Source organism: Ranitomeya imitator, chromosome 5 (genome assembly GCF_032444005.1).
Source record: "Ranitomeya imitator isolate aRanImi1 chromosome 5, aRanImi1.pri, whole genome shotgun sequence".
NCBI classification, from domain to species: Eukaryota; Metazoa; Chordata; class Amphibia; order Anura; family Dendrobatidae; genus Ranitomeya; species Ranitomeya imitator.
This window is the reverse complement of record NC_091286.1, coordinates 405,116,155-405,137,359: the sequence shown is the minus strand read 5'-3', so window position 1 is coordinate 405,137,359 and position 21,205 is coordinate 405,116,155. Positions and strand designations below refer to the sequence as shown.

The 21,205-nt window shown below is 43.8% G+C and overlaps 1 protein-coding gene across 2 annotated transcripts in view; it reads left to right on the top strand.

Moving 5' to 3' along the window:
• Positions 1-21,205, top strand: part of DVL3 (dishevelled segment polarity protein 3) — a 112,976-nt gene that overhangs the window by 16,772 nt on the left and 74,999 nt on the right. For both annotated transcript variants that reach the window (XM_069726978.1, XM_069726979.1), the window contains exons 2-3: positions 18,878-18,947; positions 19,919-20,040. In XM_069726978.1, coding sequence (XP_069583079.1) covers positions 18,878-18,947; positions 19,919-20,040 — 192 coding nt within the window. The remainder of the gene's footprint in view (positions 1-18,877; positions 18,948-19,918; positions 20,041-21,205) is intronic.

Below are 21,205 nucleotides of genomic sequence, written 5' to 3'. Positions count from 1 at the left end.
AATCCCTAGTTAGACCGCACATGGAGTACTGTGTCCAGTTTTGGGCACCGGTGCTCAGGAAGGATATAATGGAACTAGAGAGAGTACAAAGGAGGGCAACAAAATTAATAAAGGGGATGGGAGAACTACAATACCCAGATAGATTAGCGAAATTAGGATTATTTAGTCTAGAAAAAAGACGATTGAGGGGCGATCTAATAACCATGTATAAGTATATAAGGGGACAATACAAATATCTCGCTGAGGATCTGTTTATACCAAGGAAGGTGACGGGCACAAGGGGGCATTCTTTGCGTCTGGAGGAGAGAAGGTTTTTCCACCAACATAGAAGAGGATTCTTTACTGTTAGGGCAGTGAGAATCTGGAATTGCTTGCCTGAGGAGGTGGTGATGGCGAACTCAGTCGAGGGGTTCAAGAGAGGCCTGGATGTCTTCCTGGAGCAGAACAATATTGTATCATACAATTATTAGGTTCTGTAGAAGGACGTAGATCTGGGGATTTATTATGATGGAATTTAGGCTGAACTGGATGGACAAATGTCTTTTTTCGGCCTTACTAACTATGTTACTATGTTATGTTACTATGTATGCCTGGAAGTTTTAGGTCCTGCGGCAACACTTTATTCCAATATGCAGGATTCAATGGTTACTTAAAGAACAGCAGCATTATACATCACATATGTATAAGATGGGAAGAACCATTGCATTATACACAAGTGATGACCTGAATGGAAAAAGTACCATAACAAAAAGAAACGCCTCTCAAACCTGCCTGCGTAAGATCTCTGGTGGGGGAGACTGATGACTGGTCAGTCACTGATGGGAGGCAGGCGGTGATGGGGAAATGGGGAGAAAAGCTGGAGTACTGGATATGCAGGGCCAACCCTGGTGCACTTACAGTTCATTTACATAAAAAGTTACCAGTTAGGATTTCTAAAACAAAGATATGGATTTGATCAGCATTACAATGACTTTATATAGATGACATTAGTTTGGGGTATAAACACCTGCTGTAGTGAAAAGGAAAATTGGAACCAGCTCACCGCGTGCTGCGTTATGTAGTCCAGTATGCACTGTATGGTGCTCTGACCAAAACGTGAAGTAGAGACAAGTAGAAGAAATTCCAGCTTCTGGCAACAATCCATAAAAATATGAAAATCATTTTAATATTAAAAAAATTCTATTGCAGGGGCCAGGGAACAGCATGGCGATGCGTTTCGAATGCAAACGGTGTTCTTCCTCAAGGCCTGCCGTTCGTGAAACGCTTCGCCACATTCCCTGACCCCCGCAATGTGCCATGGGATTTTTGCAATTTTAAAGTGTCTTTAATAAAGGATTTTTATGGATTGTTGCCAGAAGCTTGAATTTCTTCTACTTGCCCCCATAAAAACCTGCTGATAGGTTCCCTTTTAACTCATTTAATTTTCTTTTGCAATTTGCCTCAATTTTTTTAATCCTCAATCTGGAAGTAGTAAAATTGGTGAATTTTCTACATAAACTTTTTGTTTTTGGCTAAAAAAAAAATAGAAAATTCCATTGAATTCCAAAGACTTGATTGTGCTACATGCCAACAGTGTGGTGGTGCTGACCTCTGCCCTTTTATGCCTTGAAGAGCATGTTGTGTGATCTGCAGGTAGGATGTTAGAGCAGGAGGATCGGATCAGATTGATAAACATTTATGTGAGGAACATTGTAGTAAAAATTGCAATTTCTTAATTGGAAACCCTGCTCTTTGCATGTAGAAGTCCAGTGGGTGGTCCTACTGTGATTAATACTCTTCCCGGTATGATTGTGTGCATGTAGAGGTAGTTGTCAAACTGAGCAGGCCGGCCACTGGACTAGTCTATAATCGCCAGAGATGTCAAGGAATACAATTACACTGGAAAAGAAAAATATATGTCTGTCTCTATACCAAGCTCTGTCCGTCTTCTCTATACCAAGCTCTGTCCGTCTTCTCTATACAAAGCTCTGTCCATCTTCTCTATACCAAGCTGTCCATCTTCTCTATACCAAGCTCTGTCCATCTTCTCTATACCAAGCTCTGTCCATCTTCTCTATACCAAGCTGTCCATCTTCTCTATACCAAGCTCTGTCCGTCTTCTCTATACCAAGCTCTGTCCGTCTTCTCTATACCAAGCTCTGTCCATCTTCTCTATACCAAGCTGTCCATCTTCTCTATACCAAGCTCTGTCCATCTTCTCTATACCAAGCTCTGTCCATCTTCTCTATACCAAGCTGTCCAGACTGCATGGGCAACTTGACATTCCAAAAGAGGAAAGAGCTGCAGTCATTCCTGTAGCTCTTGTTCAGCTCAAAATAGCCTGGCTTATAGCTTAAGAAGACCCAATGATTGCTCCTTGTAGTTCCTGAACAAACTGACCCCGCATTTGCCAGTAAATACCATGGTGTGCCTCTGTTCCTACCAGCATGGAGTTGCTTCATCCTGAGAGGAACTTTGTATTTGGGTCATTTGCAGTAGCATCTTGCACTTTTCAGTCTCTCGGAAGCATGATGGTGGGTGCGAGCGAGATTGGACTTTTCAGTGTCATAAGTTACCAGTAACTGTGAAGCTAAGCATCATTGTCTGTAACCACTATGGGACGTGCCTAGGGTAACATTTCTGGATATTGATGGTATCTTTCCACCGCTGTTGCGTTTGCTCCAGGACAGAGGCCTTCATTCTTACATGAAGGTCATTAACCTATTAATCTGGAGCATATAGGGTCTATTCTAGCCATGGTGACATGGTTCATCCTCCACACTGAATATGAAAACACTTCTACAATGTAAGGGTAAAGTATAAATTAACTTTTATCTGTATTTACTGCATTTACTCTTACTTGCTACCTACCACTTTATAAATCCTCGCCCGTAATGTCCTCGTATATATACGTGCCGTATACAGATGCACATGCTGTGTTTTGGAGCTCGGTGGTAGAATATTTCTTCTATTAGCAGCTGCTGTCCCACAGCGTAGTTTCCAGAGTTTCCTGAGGAATGGTGTTTACAGTCGGCAGGTCACAATTGTGGTGTAAATTCCTGGCGGGAGCTTTTGGCACCCCTTACACTTGCAGTGGTGGTTTCTGTCAGCTGCGGACCCTCACTTGCCGATCTGCCTGCCTGCGGATTGCATGCCTTGACCAGCTGCAGATGGTTCTGTTCTCCTGCTGAGATAAACACTTTTTTTTTTATAATATAAAGAGCTTGGTTACCCTGCTTTACAAGCACTTTTTGTGTGATTTTGGCAGTCAAGCCGTATTCTGGGAATTTGGGATTCTGTACAGTATTACCTTCATACAGTTCTAGAAGTGCATATATTTCCTAGATAAACAAGGCGCAGAATCTTTATAATTCTTGAGTGTATTTTTTTTATAAGTTTTCTTTATTGTGAATTAATATAATATAATTTAATCAATCTGTTGTCTTATTTTACCCCCTCTAGGGTATGTGCACAGGATGCGGAAAACGCTGTGGATCTGCAGTAGTTTCCCATGAGTTTACATTACAATGTAAACCTATGGGAAACAAAAAACGCTGTGACCATGCTGCGGAAAAAAACGCGCGGAAACGCAGGGGTTTACATTCCGCAGCATGTCACTTCTTTCTGCGGATTCCACAGCGGTTTTACAGCTGCTCCTATAGAAAACCGCAGTTGTAAAACCGCAGTGAAATCCGCAGAAAACCGCGGTAAATCCGTGACAAATCTGCAGCAAAAACGCAGCGTTTTTGTCCAGCGGATTTATCAAATCCGCTGCAGAAAAATCTGCAGTGGACCAATATACGTGTGCACATAGCCTTATAGTGCCATTAATTTTCACAGCTTTTTACATACATGATCACTGTGCCCATTGAGACTCGCGATCTTAGTTAGAAGTTAGTGTTTTGGAGTGTGGGAGGAAACCCATGCAAAGAGAGGGAGAACATAACTCCTTGCGGATACTGTCCTTAGATTTGCACCCAGGACTCCAGCGCTGCAAGGGTTCTGGGTTCAAATCTGAGCCATCGTGTTGCCCTGTAACGTGTGCTGACTGCATTTATGCCTTTAAACCCCTCTTTAAAGCTAGCAGTGGTGATTTCCATTCTGAGATGTATGTTCTATTCATCAGGCAGTTCTCTTCTGATAGATGGCGTAAATGCCTCTTTATATGTCCTGTACTTGGGTGAACAAGTGTTTATAAGAGTGCAGGTTCCCAATCATTGGCCTGTGTGAACATGGAAGCAAACAACCTTCCTTGTAATACAAAGTGAGCTTGTGTGGTTTGCAAACTATGGTGCACGGTCTGTGATGGCCACATGCCCTATTAAGACACCAAGCTAGTAATTGGTTCACAAGCCACGAAGATATCAAACCAAAGAAAGGAAAAAAAACTACTGTAGTGCATAGAATAACTGTGTATTTGTGAGAGCTGATGGTATCTGTGGGGATGACGGGAGATTCTATACTGCCACGTTCAAATCTCAAAAATTGGCTTGGCACCCATGAGTTGATGGTGTATATGTGCCAAGTGAATGTGTGCAGCCAGATGGGCCCATTCTTAGTCCAGGGGAAGGGTTCTGTAATCGCTTGCATCTGTCACAGGTCTTATGAATGCAGGAGCCATGGCTGTTGTAGCAGAATCTCGGGTGATTATATTTTACGTGGTAAATTTGATGGTACACACAGTCAAAGCAAGAGTGTGCATTGGAGGGGTAATATGTAATGAAGCAAAAAGCCAGGTACTGGTATAGCAAGCAAAGACGTAAAAGTTGATGACGGGTGATAATTTATGTGAAGTTAAATCAGACCATAATAACAGATAAAAACCTAAAAAATGTCAGCATGTGAATTCTAGTCCTATGCATGGAGGGGTTGATGCAGCAGGGCAGCCGGACGGTACTTTGAACTGCTTGGATCTATGGAGCTGGATAAGCAGAGGACGCAGGTGGATCAGCGGAGCCGAGTGGAGAGTTGGTGACCTTATTACAGCAGTGTGGGTAGCACGCAGACCGCAGAGACATGCCAGCTGTAATGTAACTTGACTGCCAAGTTGAGGGTGTGCACGGTGCCTGAGATGAGACTAGCAGGTTGGTAGGTACCTTGATGCAGTAGACCGCAGTAGGAGCAGCTGAGGAGATAATCTGGCACCTGACCGGACAGAGCCAAGTGGGAAGTGTGGCTTCACTCCAGAAAGCATATGGTGGCAGAGTGAACTATACCTGATTATTCTTGTGGAGCGCTGCCGGCCTTGAGTGATCACATCAAAGGTGCTTGCTGTGTTGCCATGGTAACCCGGCACAGATGATCACCAAGAGCTCCCAGAAGCTGGTGCTGGAGACCGCATAGATGAGTTGATTTCCAGGGGCAATAAGAGAGGGACCGCCCAATACACAGTTCTATGGAAAGTTGCTGCTGAATTATTTTATGGAGAATTCAAGTAGTTGCTAAAATAACCACATAGGGAGAGCAGACAGATCTCAGGGATTGTATGTAGATTTGTTTCCAGCTGCCATTTCCCTTTATGCATATGTTTAGGGACCAATTAATCATTTGCATGTTTTATTTTTATATCATCAAAGTGGCGCACACCATTCATGAATTTTTTGCCAAGTCAAAAATGGTCTTTAACTTTTTTGCTCTAAAATGTCACAAATGGTTAAAACCCAAAACTACACTTTTATAGATGATTCAAAAATTGCTCAAAAATCCCTGCTGTACTTGCATGTGTAAGGGGTAACCTTTCTTCTTGTGGAGAGTGACATATCCGCTCTGGCATGCCAAGCTTTTGTCCAAAGTCACACTTCAAGACTTCTTAAAGGGTCAATAGTGACTTGTAGGATTCCTGCTTCCAACAGGTGGCGCTATAGAGTTCAAGTCCTCTTCCTCTCTGATTTGCATCCTGTAAATAAAATCACTCTAAGAGGGAAAACTGAGTACATCTGCAACATATTTTGTGACTTTTTGAAAATTTGCAAAGTAAAAAAATGGATAAAAATAGTCACACTTATAAAATAAGCTTAAAATAGGCACATATGGAAAGAATTCAGTGCATACAATAAATAAAACCCAAACACTTGACAAAAACAAGCACAATAAAGAATTGCAGTGTCTGTCTGTCATATAAATTGTACGGTCATATACAATTTTACTGAAGTTTCTTTTCCCAGTGATATTAGCCTTCTTAATGACCACACAGGACAGGTGTCTTGCTCTGTAGTTGTCACTACATTGACAGCTGTCTTGTCCCCGAAGCTGCTACAGTCTCCAGAACACCTATTGTTGTTCATCCCTTCATAGTCATTGGGGGAGGGGAGAGCTTTATTGATATAGCGGCTGTATTGGCTATTTCTCCCTGTTGGGAGAGCATACATTCTGCTGCCCAAGGAAACCTAGTAAGACCTTGTTTAGACAGTGCTATTGATGCACATGTCTTGTGGTTCGTATGAGATCTCGTCCCACCAGGTGTGACCGATTTTTGGAAATCTGAATGTCTTTTATGGTCTCTCTTTAAAGGGAACTTGTCAGCAGGATTGTGCACAGTAAACCTACACACAGTGTCAGGTCGGAGCTGTCATACTGAATAAATGATACCGGAGTGGTGAAATCTGCCATGTGGTTGTTATTTAATCTTTATTTGTAGTTTTGAGTTAATAATGCTTGTTCTCCAGGGTCTTCATGTGGTGCTCTGCTTACATATTCATCTGTATGGCTTCTGGCAGGTCACTGATCCCTCACTGACCTGACCCCTAGTTTACATACTGCATAGAATGTTTAACCCCTTTCTGACATCGGACGTACTATCCCGTCGAGGTGGGGTGGGCCCCTATGACCACCGACTGGATAGTACGTCATACGCAATCGGCTGCGCTCACGGGGGGATCGCGGCCGGGTGTCAGCTGCCTATCGCAGCTGACATCCGGCACTATGTGCCAGGAGCGGTCACGGACCGCTCCCGGCACATTAACCCCCGGCACACCGCGATCAAACATGATCGCGATGTGACGGCGGTACGGGGAAGCATCGCGCAGGGAGGGGGCTCCCTGCGGGCTTCCCTGAGCCCCCCGCAGCAACGCGATGTGATCGCGTTGCTGCGAGGGTCTGCCTACCTCCCTCCCTGCTCCAGGCCCGGATCCAAGATGGCCGCGGCATCCGGGTTCTGCAGGGAGGGAGGTGGCTTCACAGAACCTGCTCAGAGCAGGCACTGTGAAGCCTGCAGTGCTGTAAGTCAGATCGGTGATCTGACAGAGTGCTGTGCAAACATATATATCTCTATCTAAATAAATATATATTGAGAGAGAGAGAGATATATCTCTATCTATCTATCAGTTTGTAAGCTTGCGAGCAGGGCCCTCACTCCTCCTGGTATCTGTTTTGAACTGTATTTCTGTTATGCTGTAATGTCTATTGTCTGTACAAGTCCCCTCTATAATTTGTAAAGCGCTGCGGAATATGTTGGCGCTATATAAATAAAAATTATTATTATTATTATTATTATTATCTATCTAAATGAAAAAAAAGTATTATTCCCATAAATACATTTCTTAATCTAAATTTAAAAAAAAAACAACAAAAGTACACATATTTAGTATCGCCGCGTCCGTAACAGCCCGACCTATAAAACTGGCCCACTAGTTAACCCCTTCAGTAAACACCGTAAGAAGAAAAAAAAAAACGGGGCAAAAAATAACGCTTTATTATCATACCGCCGAACACAAAGTGGAATAACACGCGCTCAAAAAGACAGATATAAATAACCATGGTACCGCTGAAAACGTCATCTTGTCACGCAAAAAACGAGCCGCCATACAGCATCATCAGCAAAAAAATAAAGTTATAGTCCTGAGAATAAAGCGATGCAAAAATAATTATTTTTTCTATAAAATAGTTTTTATCGTATAAAAGCGCCAAAACATTAAAAAAAAATATAAATGGTGTCGCTGTAATCGTACTGACCCGAAGAATAAAACTGTTTTATCAATTTTACCAAACGCGGAACGGCATAAACGCCTCCCCCAAAAGAAATTTATGAATAGCTGGTTTTTGGTCATTTTGCCTCACAAAAATCAGAATTAAAAGCGATCAAAAAATGTCACGTGCCCGATAATGTTACCAATAAAAACGTCAACTCGTCCCGCAAAAAACAAGACCTCACATGACTCTGTGGACCAAAATATGGAAAAATTATAGCTCTCAAAATGTGGTAACGCAAAAAATATTTTTTGGAATAAAATGCGTCTTTCAGTGTGTGACAGCTGCCAATCATAAAAATCCACTAAAACCCGCTATAAATAGTAAATCAAATACCCCTTCATCACCCCCTTAGTTAGGGAAAAATTTAAAAAATGTATTTCCATTTTCCCACTAGGGTTGGGGCTACAGTTAGGATTGGGGCTACAGTTAGGGTTGGGGCTACAGTTAGGGTTGGGGCTACAGTTAGGGTTGGGGCTACAGTTAGGGTTGGGGCTAAAGTTACGGTTAGGGTTTAGATTACATTTACAGTTGGGATTAGGGTTAGGGGTGTGTCAGGGTTAGAGGTGTGGTTAGGGTTACTATTGGGATTAGGGTTAGAGGTGTGTTTGGATTAGGGTTTGCTATAATTGGGGGGGTTTCCACTGTTTAGGCACATCAGGGGCTCTCCAAACGCGACATGGCGTCCGATCTCAATTCCAGCCAATTCTGCGTTGAAAAAGTAAAACAGTGCTCCTTACCTTCCGAGCTCTCCCGTGCGCCCAAACAGGGGTTTACCCCAACATATGCAGTATCAGCGTACTCAGGACAAATAGGACAACAACTTTTGGGGTCCAATTTCTCCTGTTACCCTTGGGAAAATACAAAACTGGGGGCTAAAAAATAATTTTTTATTTTCACGGCTCTGCGTTACAAACTGTAGTGAAACACTTGGGGGTTCAAAGCTCTCACAACACATCTAGATGAGTTCCTTAGGGGGGTCTAGTTTCCAAAATGGTGTCACTTGTGAGGGGTTTCTACTGTTTAGGTACATTAGGGGCTCTGCAAACGCAATGTGACACCTGCAGACCAGTCCATCTAAGTCTGCATTCCAAATGGAGCTCCTTCCCTTCCGAGCCCTCCCATGCGCCCAAACAGTGGTTCCCCCCCCCCACATACGGGGTATCAGCGCACTCAGGATAAATTGGACAACAAATTTTGGGGTCCAATTTCTCCTGTTACCCTCGGGAAAATACAAAACTGGGGGCTAAAAAAATAATTTTTGTGGGAAAAAATGTTTGTTTTATTTTTACGGCTCTGCATTATAATCTTCTGTGAAGCCCTTGGTGGGTCAAAGCGCTCAAAACACATCTAGATAAGTTCCTTGGGGGTCTACTTTCCAAAATGGTGTCACTTGTGGGGGGTTTCAATGTTTAGGCACATCAGGGGCTCTCCAAACGCAACATGGTGTCCCATCTCGATTCCAGTCAATTTTGCATTGAAAAGTCAAATGGCGCTCCTTCGCTTCCGAGCTCCGTCATGCGCCCAAACAGTGGTTCCCCCCCACATATGGGGTATCAGCGCACTCAGGACAAATTGTACAACAACTTTTGCGGTCCACTTTCTCCTGTTACCCTTGGTAAAATAAAACAAATTGGAGCTGAAGTAAATTTTTGTGAAAAAAAGTTAAATGTTCATTTTTATTTAAACATTCCAAAAATTCCTGTGAAGCACCAGAAGGGTTAATAAACGTCTTGAATGTGGTTTTGAGCACCTTGAGGGGTGAAATTTTTAGAATGGTGTCACACTTGGGTATTTTCTATCATATAGACCCCTCAAAATGACTTCAAATGAGATGTGGTCCCCAAAAAAAAAAAAAAAAAATGGTGTTGTAAAAATGAGAAATTGCTGGTCAATTTTTAACCCTTAACTCCCTAACAAAAAAAATTTTTGGCTCAAATTGTGCTGATGTAAAGTAGACATGTGGGAAATGTTACTTATTAAGTATTTTGTGTGACAAATCTCTGTGATTTAATTGCATAAAAAATCAAAGTTGGAAAATTGTGAAATTTTCATAATTTTCGCCAAATTTACGTTTTTTTTCACAAATAAACGCAGGTAATATCAAAGAATTTGTACCACTATCATGAAGTACAATATGTCACGAGAAAACAATGTCAGAATCATTGAAGCGTTTCAGAGTTATAACCTCATAAAGGGACAGTGGTCAGAATTGTAAAAATTGGCCTGGTCATTAACGTGCAAACCACCCTTGGGGGTTAAGGGGTTAAAAAATCATCAGGCAGGTGGCGACAGCAGTGCTGTAGCGTATGGGAGAGAATATGCATATTTTTGTTTTATTTACACATACGGTAGTCTTGTTTTAGAAAAAAAAAATTGTTTTCAAACAAAATGACGCAGCCTGCGCAGTAGCATCACATTCCGAGAGATGCTACGACGCAGGCGCCTCTGACACATCTAAATGTTTTTCTACCAGAATGGCGGCTCCTGCGCAGTTACATCAGATTGTGATAGATGCTACTGCGCAAGCGTTGCCGCCATTTTGTTTAAAAGAAAAAATATTTCCTAAACAAAACTGCGCGTAAATAAGACAAAAATATATTATCCCTGGTATCATGCTACAGCGCAGACGCCTGCCTGATGGATGAGTTTATTATTTAAACAATGTTATCTCCACATAAAGCCCGCCCCAGAGCACAAGAATCTCATTAATACAGATTAAACAGCCAGAAGACGGATTTCATCACTCGGGTATAATTATCAGTATAACAGCGCCAACCTGACACTGTAGGTTACTGTGCACAGTCCTGCTGACAGGCTAAAATCAGCTCCGTTACAATGAATACATATGGGGAACACTGCTGTTGCAGGTAGGCTTTCAGACTGACCTCAGTAAAGGTACCGTCACATTAAGCGACGCTGCAGCGATCTAGACAACGATGTTGGTCGCTATTTGGTCGCTCGAGAGCTGTCACACAGACAGCTCTCCAGTGACCAACGATGCCGAGGTCCCTGGGTAACCAGGGCCGCGCTTAGTAACCCGATGTTTACCCTGGTTACCATTGTAAAAGTAAAGAAAAAAAAAACACTACATACTTACATTCCGGTGTCTGGTCACGTCCCTCGCCTTCAGCTTCCCGCACAGACTGAGCGCCGGCCGTAAAGCACAGTGGTGACGTCACAGCTGTGCTTTGCTTTACGCCCGGCCGGCGCTCAGTCAGTGCGGGAAGCTGAAGGCGAGGGACGTGACCAGACACCGGAATGTAAGTATGTAGTGTTTTTTTTTTTTATATGGCTGAAAATACCCAAAAGTGACACCATTCTAAAAACTGCACCCCTCAAGGTACTCAAAACCACATTCAAGAAGTTTATTAACCCTTCAGGTGCTTCACAGCAGCAGAAGCGACATGGAAGGAAAAAATGAACATTTAACTTTTTAGTCACAAAAATTATCTTTTAGCAACAATTTTTTTATTTTCCCAATGGTAAAAGGAGAAACTGAACCATGAAAGTTGTTGTGCAATTTGTCCTGAGTACGCTGATACCTCATATGTGGGGGGGAACCACTGTTTGGGCGCACGGCAGGGCTTGGAAGGGAAGGAGCGCCATTTGACTTTTTGAATGAAAAATTGGCTCCACTCTTTAGCGGACACCATGTCACGTTTGGAGAGCCCCCGTGTGCCTAAAAATTGGAGCTCCCCCACAAGTGACCCCATTTTGGAAACTAGACCCCCAAAGGAACTTATCTAGATATGTGGTGAGCACTTTGAACCCCCAAGTGCTTCACAGACGTTTACAACGCAGAGCCGTGAAAATAAAAAATCATTTTTCTTTCCCCAAAAATGATGTTTTAGCAAGCATTTTTTTTATTTTCACAAGGGTAACAGTAGAAATTGGACCCCAGTAATTGTTACGCAGTTTATCCTGAGTATGCTGGTACCCCATATGTGGGGGTAAACCACTGTTTGGGTACACGTCGGGGCTCGGAATTGAGGGAGCACCATTTGACTTTTTGAATACGAGATTGGCTGGAATCAATGGTGGCGCCATGTTGCGTTTGGAGACCCCTGATGTGCCTAAGCAGTGGTAACCCCTCAATTCTACCTCCAACACTAAACCCAACACACCCCTAACTCTAATCCCAACTGTACCCATAACCCTAATCATAACCCTAACCACAACCCTAATTCCAACCCTAACCCTAAGGCTATGTGCCCACATTGCGGATTCGTGTGAGATTTTTCAGCATCATTTTAGAAAAATCCGCGGGTAAAAGGCACTGCGGATTTCCAGTGTTTTTTGTGCGGATTTCACCTGCGGATTCCTATTGAGGAACAGGTGTAAAACGCTGCGGAATCCGCACAAAGAATTGACATGCTGCGGAAAATACAACGCAGCGTTTCCGCGCTGTATTTTCCGCACCATGGGCACAGCGGATTTGGTTTTCCATAGGTTTACATGGTACTGTAAACCTGATGGAACACTGCTGCGAATCCGCAGCGGCCAATCCGCTGCAGATCCGCAGCCAAATTGCCTAATTCTAAAGGTATGTGCACACGCTGCGGAAAACGCTGCGGATCCGCAGCAGTTTCCCATGAGTTTACAGTTCAATGGGAAACAAAAATCGCTGTACACACGCTGCGGAAAAACTGCACGGAAACGCAGCGGTTTACATTCCGCAGCATGTCGGTTTTACAACTGCTCCAATAGAAAATCGCAGTTGTAAAACCGCAGTGAAATGCGCAGAAAAAACGCGGTAAATCCGCCATAAATCTGCAGCGGTTTAGCACTGCGGATTTATCAAATCCGCAGAGGACCAGAATACGTGTGCACATACCGAAGCCCTAACCCTAGCCCTAACTCTAGCCCTAACCCTAGTCCTAACCCTAACCTAACATTCGTGGGGAAAAAAAAAATCCTTTATTTTTTTTATTGTCCCTACCTATGGGGGTGACAAAGGGGGGGGGGGGGGGTGTGATAGATTATATCTCAGTGATCAAAATGCACTTTGGAACAAATCTGCCGGCCGGCAGATTCGGCGGGCGCACTGCGCATGCGCCCTGCCATTTTGGAAGATGGCGGCGCCCAGGGAGAAGACTGACGGACCCCGGCAGGATCGGTAAGTATGAAACCCAAACACTACATACTTACATTCCGGTGTCTGTCCCCCGGCGCTGTGCTTCTCTGCACTGACTGTGAGTGCCAGCCGGAAAGCACAGCGGTGACGTCACCGCTGTAAACTGCTTTCCGGCTGGCGCTTACACAGTGCAGAGAAGCACAGCGCCGGGGGACAGACACCGGAATGTAAGTATGTAGTGTTTGGTTTTTTTTTTTTACGTTTACGCTGGTAACCAGGGTAAACATCGGGTTACTAAGCCCGGCCCTGCGCTTAGTAACCCGATGTTTACCCTGGTTACCAGTGAAGACATCGCTGGATCGGCGTCACACACGCCGATTCAGCGATGTCTGCGGGAGTCCAGCGACGAAATAAAGTTCTGGACTTTCTGCTCCGACCAACGATGGCACAGCAGGATCCAGATCGCTGCTGCGTGTCAAACTCAACGATATCGCTAGCCAGGACGCTGCAACGTCACGGATCGCTAGCGATATCGTTCAGTGTGACGGCACCTTAAGGGTAAGATCACTGTAGGTGTTTTTTCCCCCGCATTCTTTTTTTTTTTTCTGCAGTGAAACCTGATCTCTTGGCAGGAAAAAAGCTGCAGAAAGAAAGCACATTTTCCTTTTGCTTTTTTTTGTGTTTGTGTGACTTTTGCTGCGGTTTTGGTATGCTTGATTTGTCTCTTGTTCACGCTGATAGTTGTGTTTAAAAAATCCTATTCTATAGAATCATGTTTTGGCACAAAAAACACAGCAAACCCTGATGCCTGCGTTTTTTTCACCACCCATTCATTTCAAGGGGTGAAAGATGCTGAAGGAAATGACATGCTATTCTCCATTGTGCAAAAAATGCAAAGCACAAAATTCTGATTACAAAACCCAATCGGTGTGCGTGAGTTTTCTGAAATCTCAGACTTTGCTGGTACTATAAAACGCAGCTGAAAATTTGCATTAAAAAAAAGCTGCAAAAACGCCCAGTGTGAACTTAGCCTAACTTTTGCAGTTTTATACTAATGTAATGACTGATTATGCTTCTAGTGATTTTATTGAAGACTGTTGAAATCTGTGTATTAATCTGCCATATGATTCTTATAATCTGGCATCTATGGGGGCTTGTTCAGCGCTGGCACATTTTCTGGCTTATTGTGTATTACAAGAACTCCCACCAAACCCTGACAAGACTAGATTCCCAGTGCTTAGTTAGCTATTGTATATTTTAATAGTTTTAACACTTTTCCACTGCTTTTTCTTTGTGCAAACTGGAATAGATCCCAGAGAAGGGGAAGGAGAAAAGAAACTGTACATGGAGCCATTTGGAGTACATAAGGCTGGGGAGTGACAGATTGTGTTGGCTTTCACTGCTTGGTGACGACAGCTTGCCACAATATGCAAGGCTTTCTCTAGATCATTGAACAAAACACAATATACGGAATTTTATTATTGTACATTTTACTGTACAGTGTGATAGTGTGACTGGTGACATACACATTTACTCTTGTATATAGTGCTATTAAGTTGATGAGTTTGTTAGCAGATGCTTCTTCAGATGCTCCAGAGTAGAGTTGAGCGACCCCCGAAGTTACAAATTCAGGAGTTCTTACTGGACATTGAGATCCGAACACAGATCTTCGGAGATCCTGGTGAAGTCTGGGAGGACTGGGAGAGAAAGTTTCCCAGCTCCAAAGTTTGGGTTCTCATTGATTTCAATGCGGTACAGGTCGGGTGCCGACTAAATTTGGAACTTCCACAGGTCCGCTCACCCCTACTACGGAGACCCTTTTGAACACGTCCATTGAATTTTATGGACCTGATTTTCTTAACATGGATATTTATGGTGACGTATGGCTTATAGTAGCTTGTGTCTGGGAGATTTTCCTAATTTACCTTAAAAGAAAGTGAATACTAGATGTGACCAGAACCTAAGTGGTAGGTGGGTGTTTCTAGTGTCGAATTTAAGATTAAAGAGTAGGCTAGGGTCACATTGCGTTGTGAACCCGTTTAACGGACTAAGTTACACCGTGGCATAACGCGGTGTAACGTAGTCCGTTAACGCCGCCATTGTTTGTAATGGCGAACGCATCGCTAGCGACGTGCCGTCATTCGAGTGACGGACCGCGAACGCTGCTAGCGCAGATCGGCAAACGCTATCCCTTTTGGGACATTGCGTTAGCGCAGTCCGTAGCGCTATGTGCTAAGCGGACTGCCCTAATAACGCAATGTGACCCTAGCCTAAAAATCCAACCTGTAAACCCTAGCTCCCCCTGAGGGTATGTGTGCACTGGTGTTGTAGACATTAGGAAGATGCTGGCAGTGTTTTACCTGGAAGCGTCTTTTCTGACATTTTGGAAATCCTTGGCGGCGGCTTTGCCACAGGGATTGTTTTTTACATTCTATAAACTAGTGGTGGCCTCCAAGAATGGATCGGTCACTTATTTTTAGCTGCTTCGTGGTTTTTGAAGGCTGAAGCTGTTAAAGAAGTGACTAAAGACGGAACATATGATATCTGTAATTTTGACACTGCTGTGCACATGTTCACTTTTTTTTTTTCTTTAGTCGAAAACCAGGTAAAATTTGTGTGCAAAAAGACGTTGGAGGACCGTTATTTCTCATACACATCTGCATGACTCTGATTACCGTTTGCTAATGTGTTAAGGGTATGTTCACATCTTTCCTTTACTGGGGTTTTCTGTTAAAAAAGCAATGTAAAAAAACAAAAAAAAAATTTTGGCTCATTATTTGGCAATTTTATTGATGTCACTTTTGTGTGTGGAGCTTTTTTTTTTTCCCTTGCAGAAATTCCCCGAGAGCTTACACATTGCCTCTGTTGCCACATAGAAGAACAGCACCGTGTTTTCTTTAGGTGGACAGCTTCTTCAGAGTTTTTTTTTTTTCCTTTACATGTGATATTTGGAGCAGAACTCGCTCCCAAATGCACGTAAGAGAAAACTGAACATTCCCTTAGAGTACAGTTGCTTCCTAGCTACTTTTACACTTCCAAATGTAAATGATGGTGAATTTTGAAATCCTTAACTTGTGTAAACTTGCCTATGGTTCAGCATCATATAATATCTGTCATAAATAAAATGGCAGACTGGTTTTCTTACAGGCCTGACAATAAGTACTCCTGCACAGGAATCCAGAACCACCCAGACACGGAGAACAGCTGCATTTGTCTGTAGTTATTGGCCTTTGGGCGATGTTATAGATGGTGTGAAGCGTCGGCCGTGTAGCATCCGGTTCCATGCATAGGTTGGTTATTCCGCCATGCCTAGAATACATCAGTCTGCACTGTGTGTGGGCTGCAGGGACAGCAGGTGGAAGTGCAACACTGTGCAGTCGTTACACCCATATATTCTGCATTTCTCTGCGGCTTGTGCTATTGTATGTTCCACATAGACAGTATTTTCCTAACCAGGTTAATGGTTCCTGGCAGTCGCATTCATTCTTGTATCTCTGAGAGCGCTAACCACCCAGTTACTATGTCTGCTCCTCTGCCACGTAGGTTTGTCCAGCTGTGCTTCCAGCTCCACTGTGGAAGCGTCCACCCTTACCAGCAGGAATCCCTATACTTATGTCTGCTTTTATTGTGTTTGGGTATCCCTGGTGCGGACTTTATTCCGAAGGTTTCTGTTATTGGGAGTGTCTGCTGCTGCTTTGCCTCTACAGACATCTGTTACCGTCCCGAGGGACTGTAATTGGGTGTGCAAGTCCCAGTGATGCCTGCTATATGTTTGCAGCGACATTAAAGGTCAGCGCTTGAAGGGCATCCGAATCCTATCCCCTTTAATATGCCATTTGGTTTTGTTTATAGCGCTGATTCCTCACTTATTTTCTGCTGCTGACTGGGCTGATGTGAAACACATTGCTTGAGATTTTATCCTCCATATATCCGCAGTGCGCTACTGCTGGAAGACGCTTGTCTTGTGTGTGCATTCATTTATTTAGTTTATTGTTGTTAGGCATTTCTTCTAAAAGACTTTCATGAAAGGGGTGGTCTGGCACCTAAAATATATCTTCTAAATATCTATCCTATATAATTTGCTTTCTTACACAAGACCATACACTTTTCCCTATCTAGCTAATCCCTAAATGTATGTGGGGGGAGGGGGGTTTCTGCATGTGATGTTTTGTTTGAAAGGAGTGTCAAACGTGATGTCACTCCCCACATCGTCCATTGCCCGTCCTAGAACAGAACATCAAGGGGCAGCGCTGCAGTTACTCTCTAGTTTCTTGCATCGCCGCCCTCTAACGTTCTGGATCCTGGCTGATGGACGCTGTGGGAGAGGTGAGTGCAGCACCGGCACTCAGCATCTAACTGAAAGATGATGTCTTCAGAGGCCGGAAATAGATGCAGTAAGTGACACCAGCACCTCCCTAAAATCATCATGAGGTGGCGGCTCTGGTGTCGCTGCTGTTATCACTGCCCCCTGCTGGCGATTCACTTGTGGGCAGTGCTAGAAGCTGGGGTACGACATTGCTGAAAGATCTGCTGCAAATACTCAGCGTTTGCACATACCCTTAAAAGGGTTGTTCAGGCTTACCATGTGACTGCAGACTTGTGAGTCTTCTGCTCACATCATGCGCTGTCAGGAGTCTCTGGAGCCGATAGCGAGACGGAGTAGTCATGTGACCGCAAGTATAAGATATGCATACTCCTGTCCACATTCCGACTAGGCCTCACTGAGTTCACTTCCATTGATTGAAACTGCACTCCTCTACACATCCTGACAGTGTGCCATGTGAGGATTCACAAGTCTGCAGTTAAAATAACCCTAGACAACCCCTTTAAGCGGCCAAGCAATTCAGTAGCATATTGGCTTTGTGTCTCATCAAATTATTGTGGGCGTTGGAACTCCTTAAACGGATTGTTCACTATTAGGACCCCTTCTCATACCCCACACTTGGCCCTGCTAAAATACAAAAGCCTATACTCTCCTCCCGTGCCAGAGCCGTTACTGCTCTCCCCGGGGATCTCGTGCGATGTTATGACACGTGACTCTGGCATCCCTCTCCGCCGTCAGACAAATGGAGCAGGAAGAGGCAGCCCGAGATCAGCTGCAGCACAGACTTCCTCTTCATGTGCCATTTGTCTGAAGGCAGAGACAGTGACGCCAGCGCTGATCGGGCCCCGGGGTCACGTGACACAACGGCACAGGAGCCAAGGGGAGTATGATTGCCGACACAGGAGGGGGGGGGAGAGAGATAAGCTTCTATTTATTTATTTATTTATTTTATTTATTTATTTTACCAGGGCCAATCGTGGGGTATGACAAGGAGTTGTCCAAGTTGTGGACAGCTTCTTTAATGAGAATCTGTCTATTCACCTGCCATGTCTGAATTAGTAAATGTCTTCCAAATTAAATACCAATTTTGGGTCATATTTTAGTATTCCTCTTTGTTTTGTTGCTTGATTAATCCTCCTGAAAATGTGGCATATGGGCATTCCACTGGCGAATAGAAGGTGTGCGCTCATTGTCCAAATGATGATTTTGTAGGGCGTTGTCGTTTTGTCACTTGATTGCGCCCCCTCTCTAATTCCTCCTAGAAAAGTGTCACTAGGGCTGTCCTCGCACTATCCACACAATACTGGAAGTGTGAGATTGCACATGCCCTATTAATGAAAGTATTGGCCCACTTACCTGTATATCCTAACGTTTCCAGAAGGAATTACCGAGGAATGGCATTCTACAGAGAAGGAGATGTAGCAAGTGCCAGAGGCACAGTTTGCGGTGTCCCATACTACTAAGCACAACTATTTAATTTTCCACATAAATCTTTCTCTTCACGTTCTGAATTCTTCATCTGTTCCTTGTAGGGTGGTGAAAGAAGAAATTTCTGATGATAATGCAAAGCTGCCATGTTTTAACGGAAGAGTTGTATGCTGGGTAAGTGATTCAACCCACTTTCCTGCTTCAGTACTTACATGTTCCTCACAGGCAGGCATTCCAGCATACAGATGGTATACAATACCCGCAGGATGGGTGATGGCTCCAATCCTGGCCTTTTCTGCAGTATAATCAATGTTGACTTCTTGCTGCTCATAATTGGAGGCGGCTCCTTTTTTCTGCCCCTGTCTGGAAAGTAGAATTAAACAAAAATTCTGCAAAAAAAAAAAAAAAAAATAGAAAGAAATTGGGTGACACATTCCCCTTAAAACTCTTGTACTCTTCCAAATCCACAAAAGCTCCCTTGACGCTGGTGTGCCTATCCGGGCCTTCTGTTATTGTCTCCCATTGATTCCGTAGCTCCATGCCTTTCTTTCCCTTACTTGGCTGTCTTCTTCCTATCTGCATACTTGTGCCGTGAGTCACGGCGTGCACCAGGTCTTTCTACTTTCAGAGAATGGCCGACCACAGGCTCCTCTATCATTTTGGTCTGTAGGACAGATGAGGTAATAGGATTTCCACATCTATGGGACTTTAACCTGTAATTCTAGAAATACACTGGACCTTTCTAGGGGAAGTAGCGGCCCACCAGAGTCTCCTATCTGGGTACTGTGTGTTCTTAGGTGTAGATACCATGTTTGTGTGTTAGTCTTATATATACACTTCTTGATTTAATGGTTTGCTGATATTAACTATAGAAAATAATACAAACGACACTTTTTTTTTTTTTTATATGAAAATTATTCCCAGATTTGAAGAACTGAGACGAGTGTGTGTGTGATAAAACCCGGTATGGTAAACTCCAGCAGCCGGCTATCTGCCTTCCATCAGGCATCCCACCGCCCTAGTCCTATGTTTGGGTGTGTCTTTCATCACACGGTGGCAGTAGATGCTGTTACAGCACAGACGGCTGTCAGGTTTGCAAACACTGTTTGTGTGGTCACTGCTAACACTTCTCCCTGTCTCTACAGCTGGTGTCTGCAGACGGTTCGCAGTCGGACGCAGGCTCAGTGTGCGCTGACAGCCATTCTGATTTGCCGCCACCAATCGAGCGGACAGGGGGCATTGGAGATTCACGACCACCATCTTTTCAGTGAGTATATAAGTTTTGTTCATAACGGTGGCATCTTGATTTTATAAGGCTTTTGCCAACCAAGTAGCACAGACAGCCCTATGGCCTTGTGTGTAACCTGTAGCACCCAGTTATCCCGTTCACTACCTGATTCTTAAGAGTTTAACGCGAAATGATGTACACAGGTTATGGCTGTGTATTACAGCCAGGACCTGCCCCTAACAATAGCAGGTAGAGTTGTGCTCTGCCCACGATTAACTGTTAAATGCCGTTGTCAATCCTTGACAGCGCCATCCAACATGTGCGTGTGTCACGAAGTCCTCCCATGAGTGCGCCCGTGACGTGATCACGCATCACCGTTTGGTTGTCATAACAGCCGTGGGTCAGCTGATGACCCCGAGCCTGTCATTACCGAGCGCCTTTGAAATCCTGCCTGTGGCCGGGCGGCAAAGGAGACTGATTTCTGCTATATGCAGAACTCCAAAATTGTTTTTTTTTTTGGTCTCCGCATTTCCCCCAAAAATTCTGTAAAAAGCGATCAAGAAGTCACATAACAAAAACGTAATGGCGCCCCGCAAAATTAAAGCGTCATCACACCGCTTCATCAGCTGGAAAATAAAAGGGCGTCACAACTCCCCAATTGTTTTTTTTTTTTTTTTTTTTTTTACCAGCTTCTGTTATTATTTTATTGTTGCGGGGAGACTGGACATGGTTGGTATTGCCGTAAGTGTGCTGATGAGGAGAGTCATGTTGCATGGTCATTTTTACCACAAAATGTACACTGTGAAAAGTATTTCCAAAAAAGTCAGAATTGTTTTATTTTAAAGCACTTGGAATTTTTTTTCCCCATCCCATTTTCCAGTACACTATGTGGTAGAATGAATGGTTTCATTCAAAAGTACAACTCGTCTCACAAAACGACAAGCCTTCATATGTCTATGTGAACAGAAAAATAAGCGCTATAGCTCTGGGCAGAAAGGAAGAAAAAAACGGAAATGCAAAGACAAATTGGCTGCGAGGGAAGGGGTTAAAAGCTGACATCTCTCCATATGCTTGCAACATCGGCTAACAGCAGAGGCCAGAGATGGGCAATTTAACCATTTAAATGCCCATCATCACCCACCTGCTATGCACTGATGGATTGCAATGGCAGCCAGGGCCCCACTGAAGTAACTTGTAGCTGCCA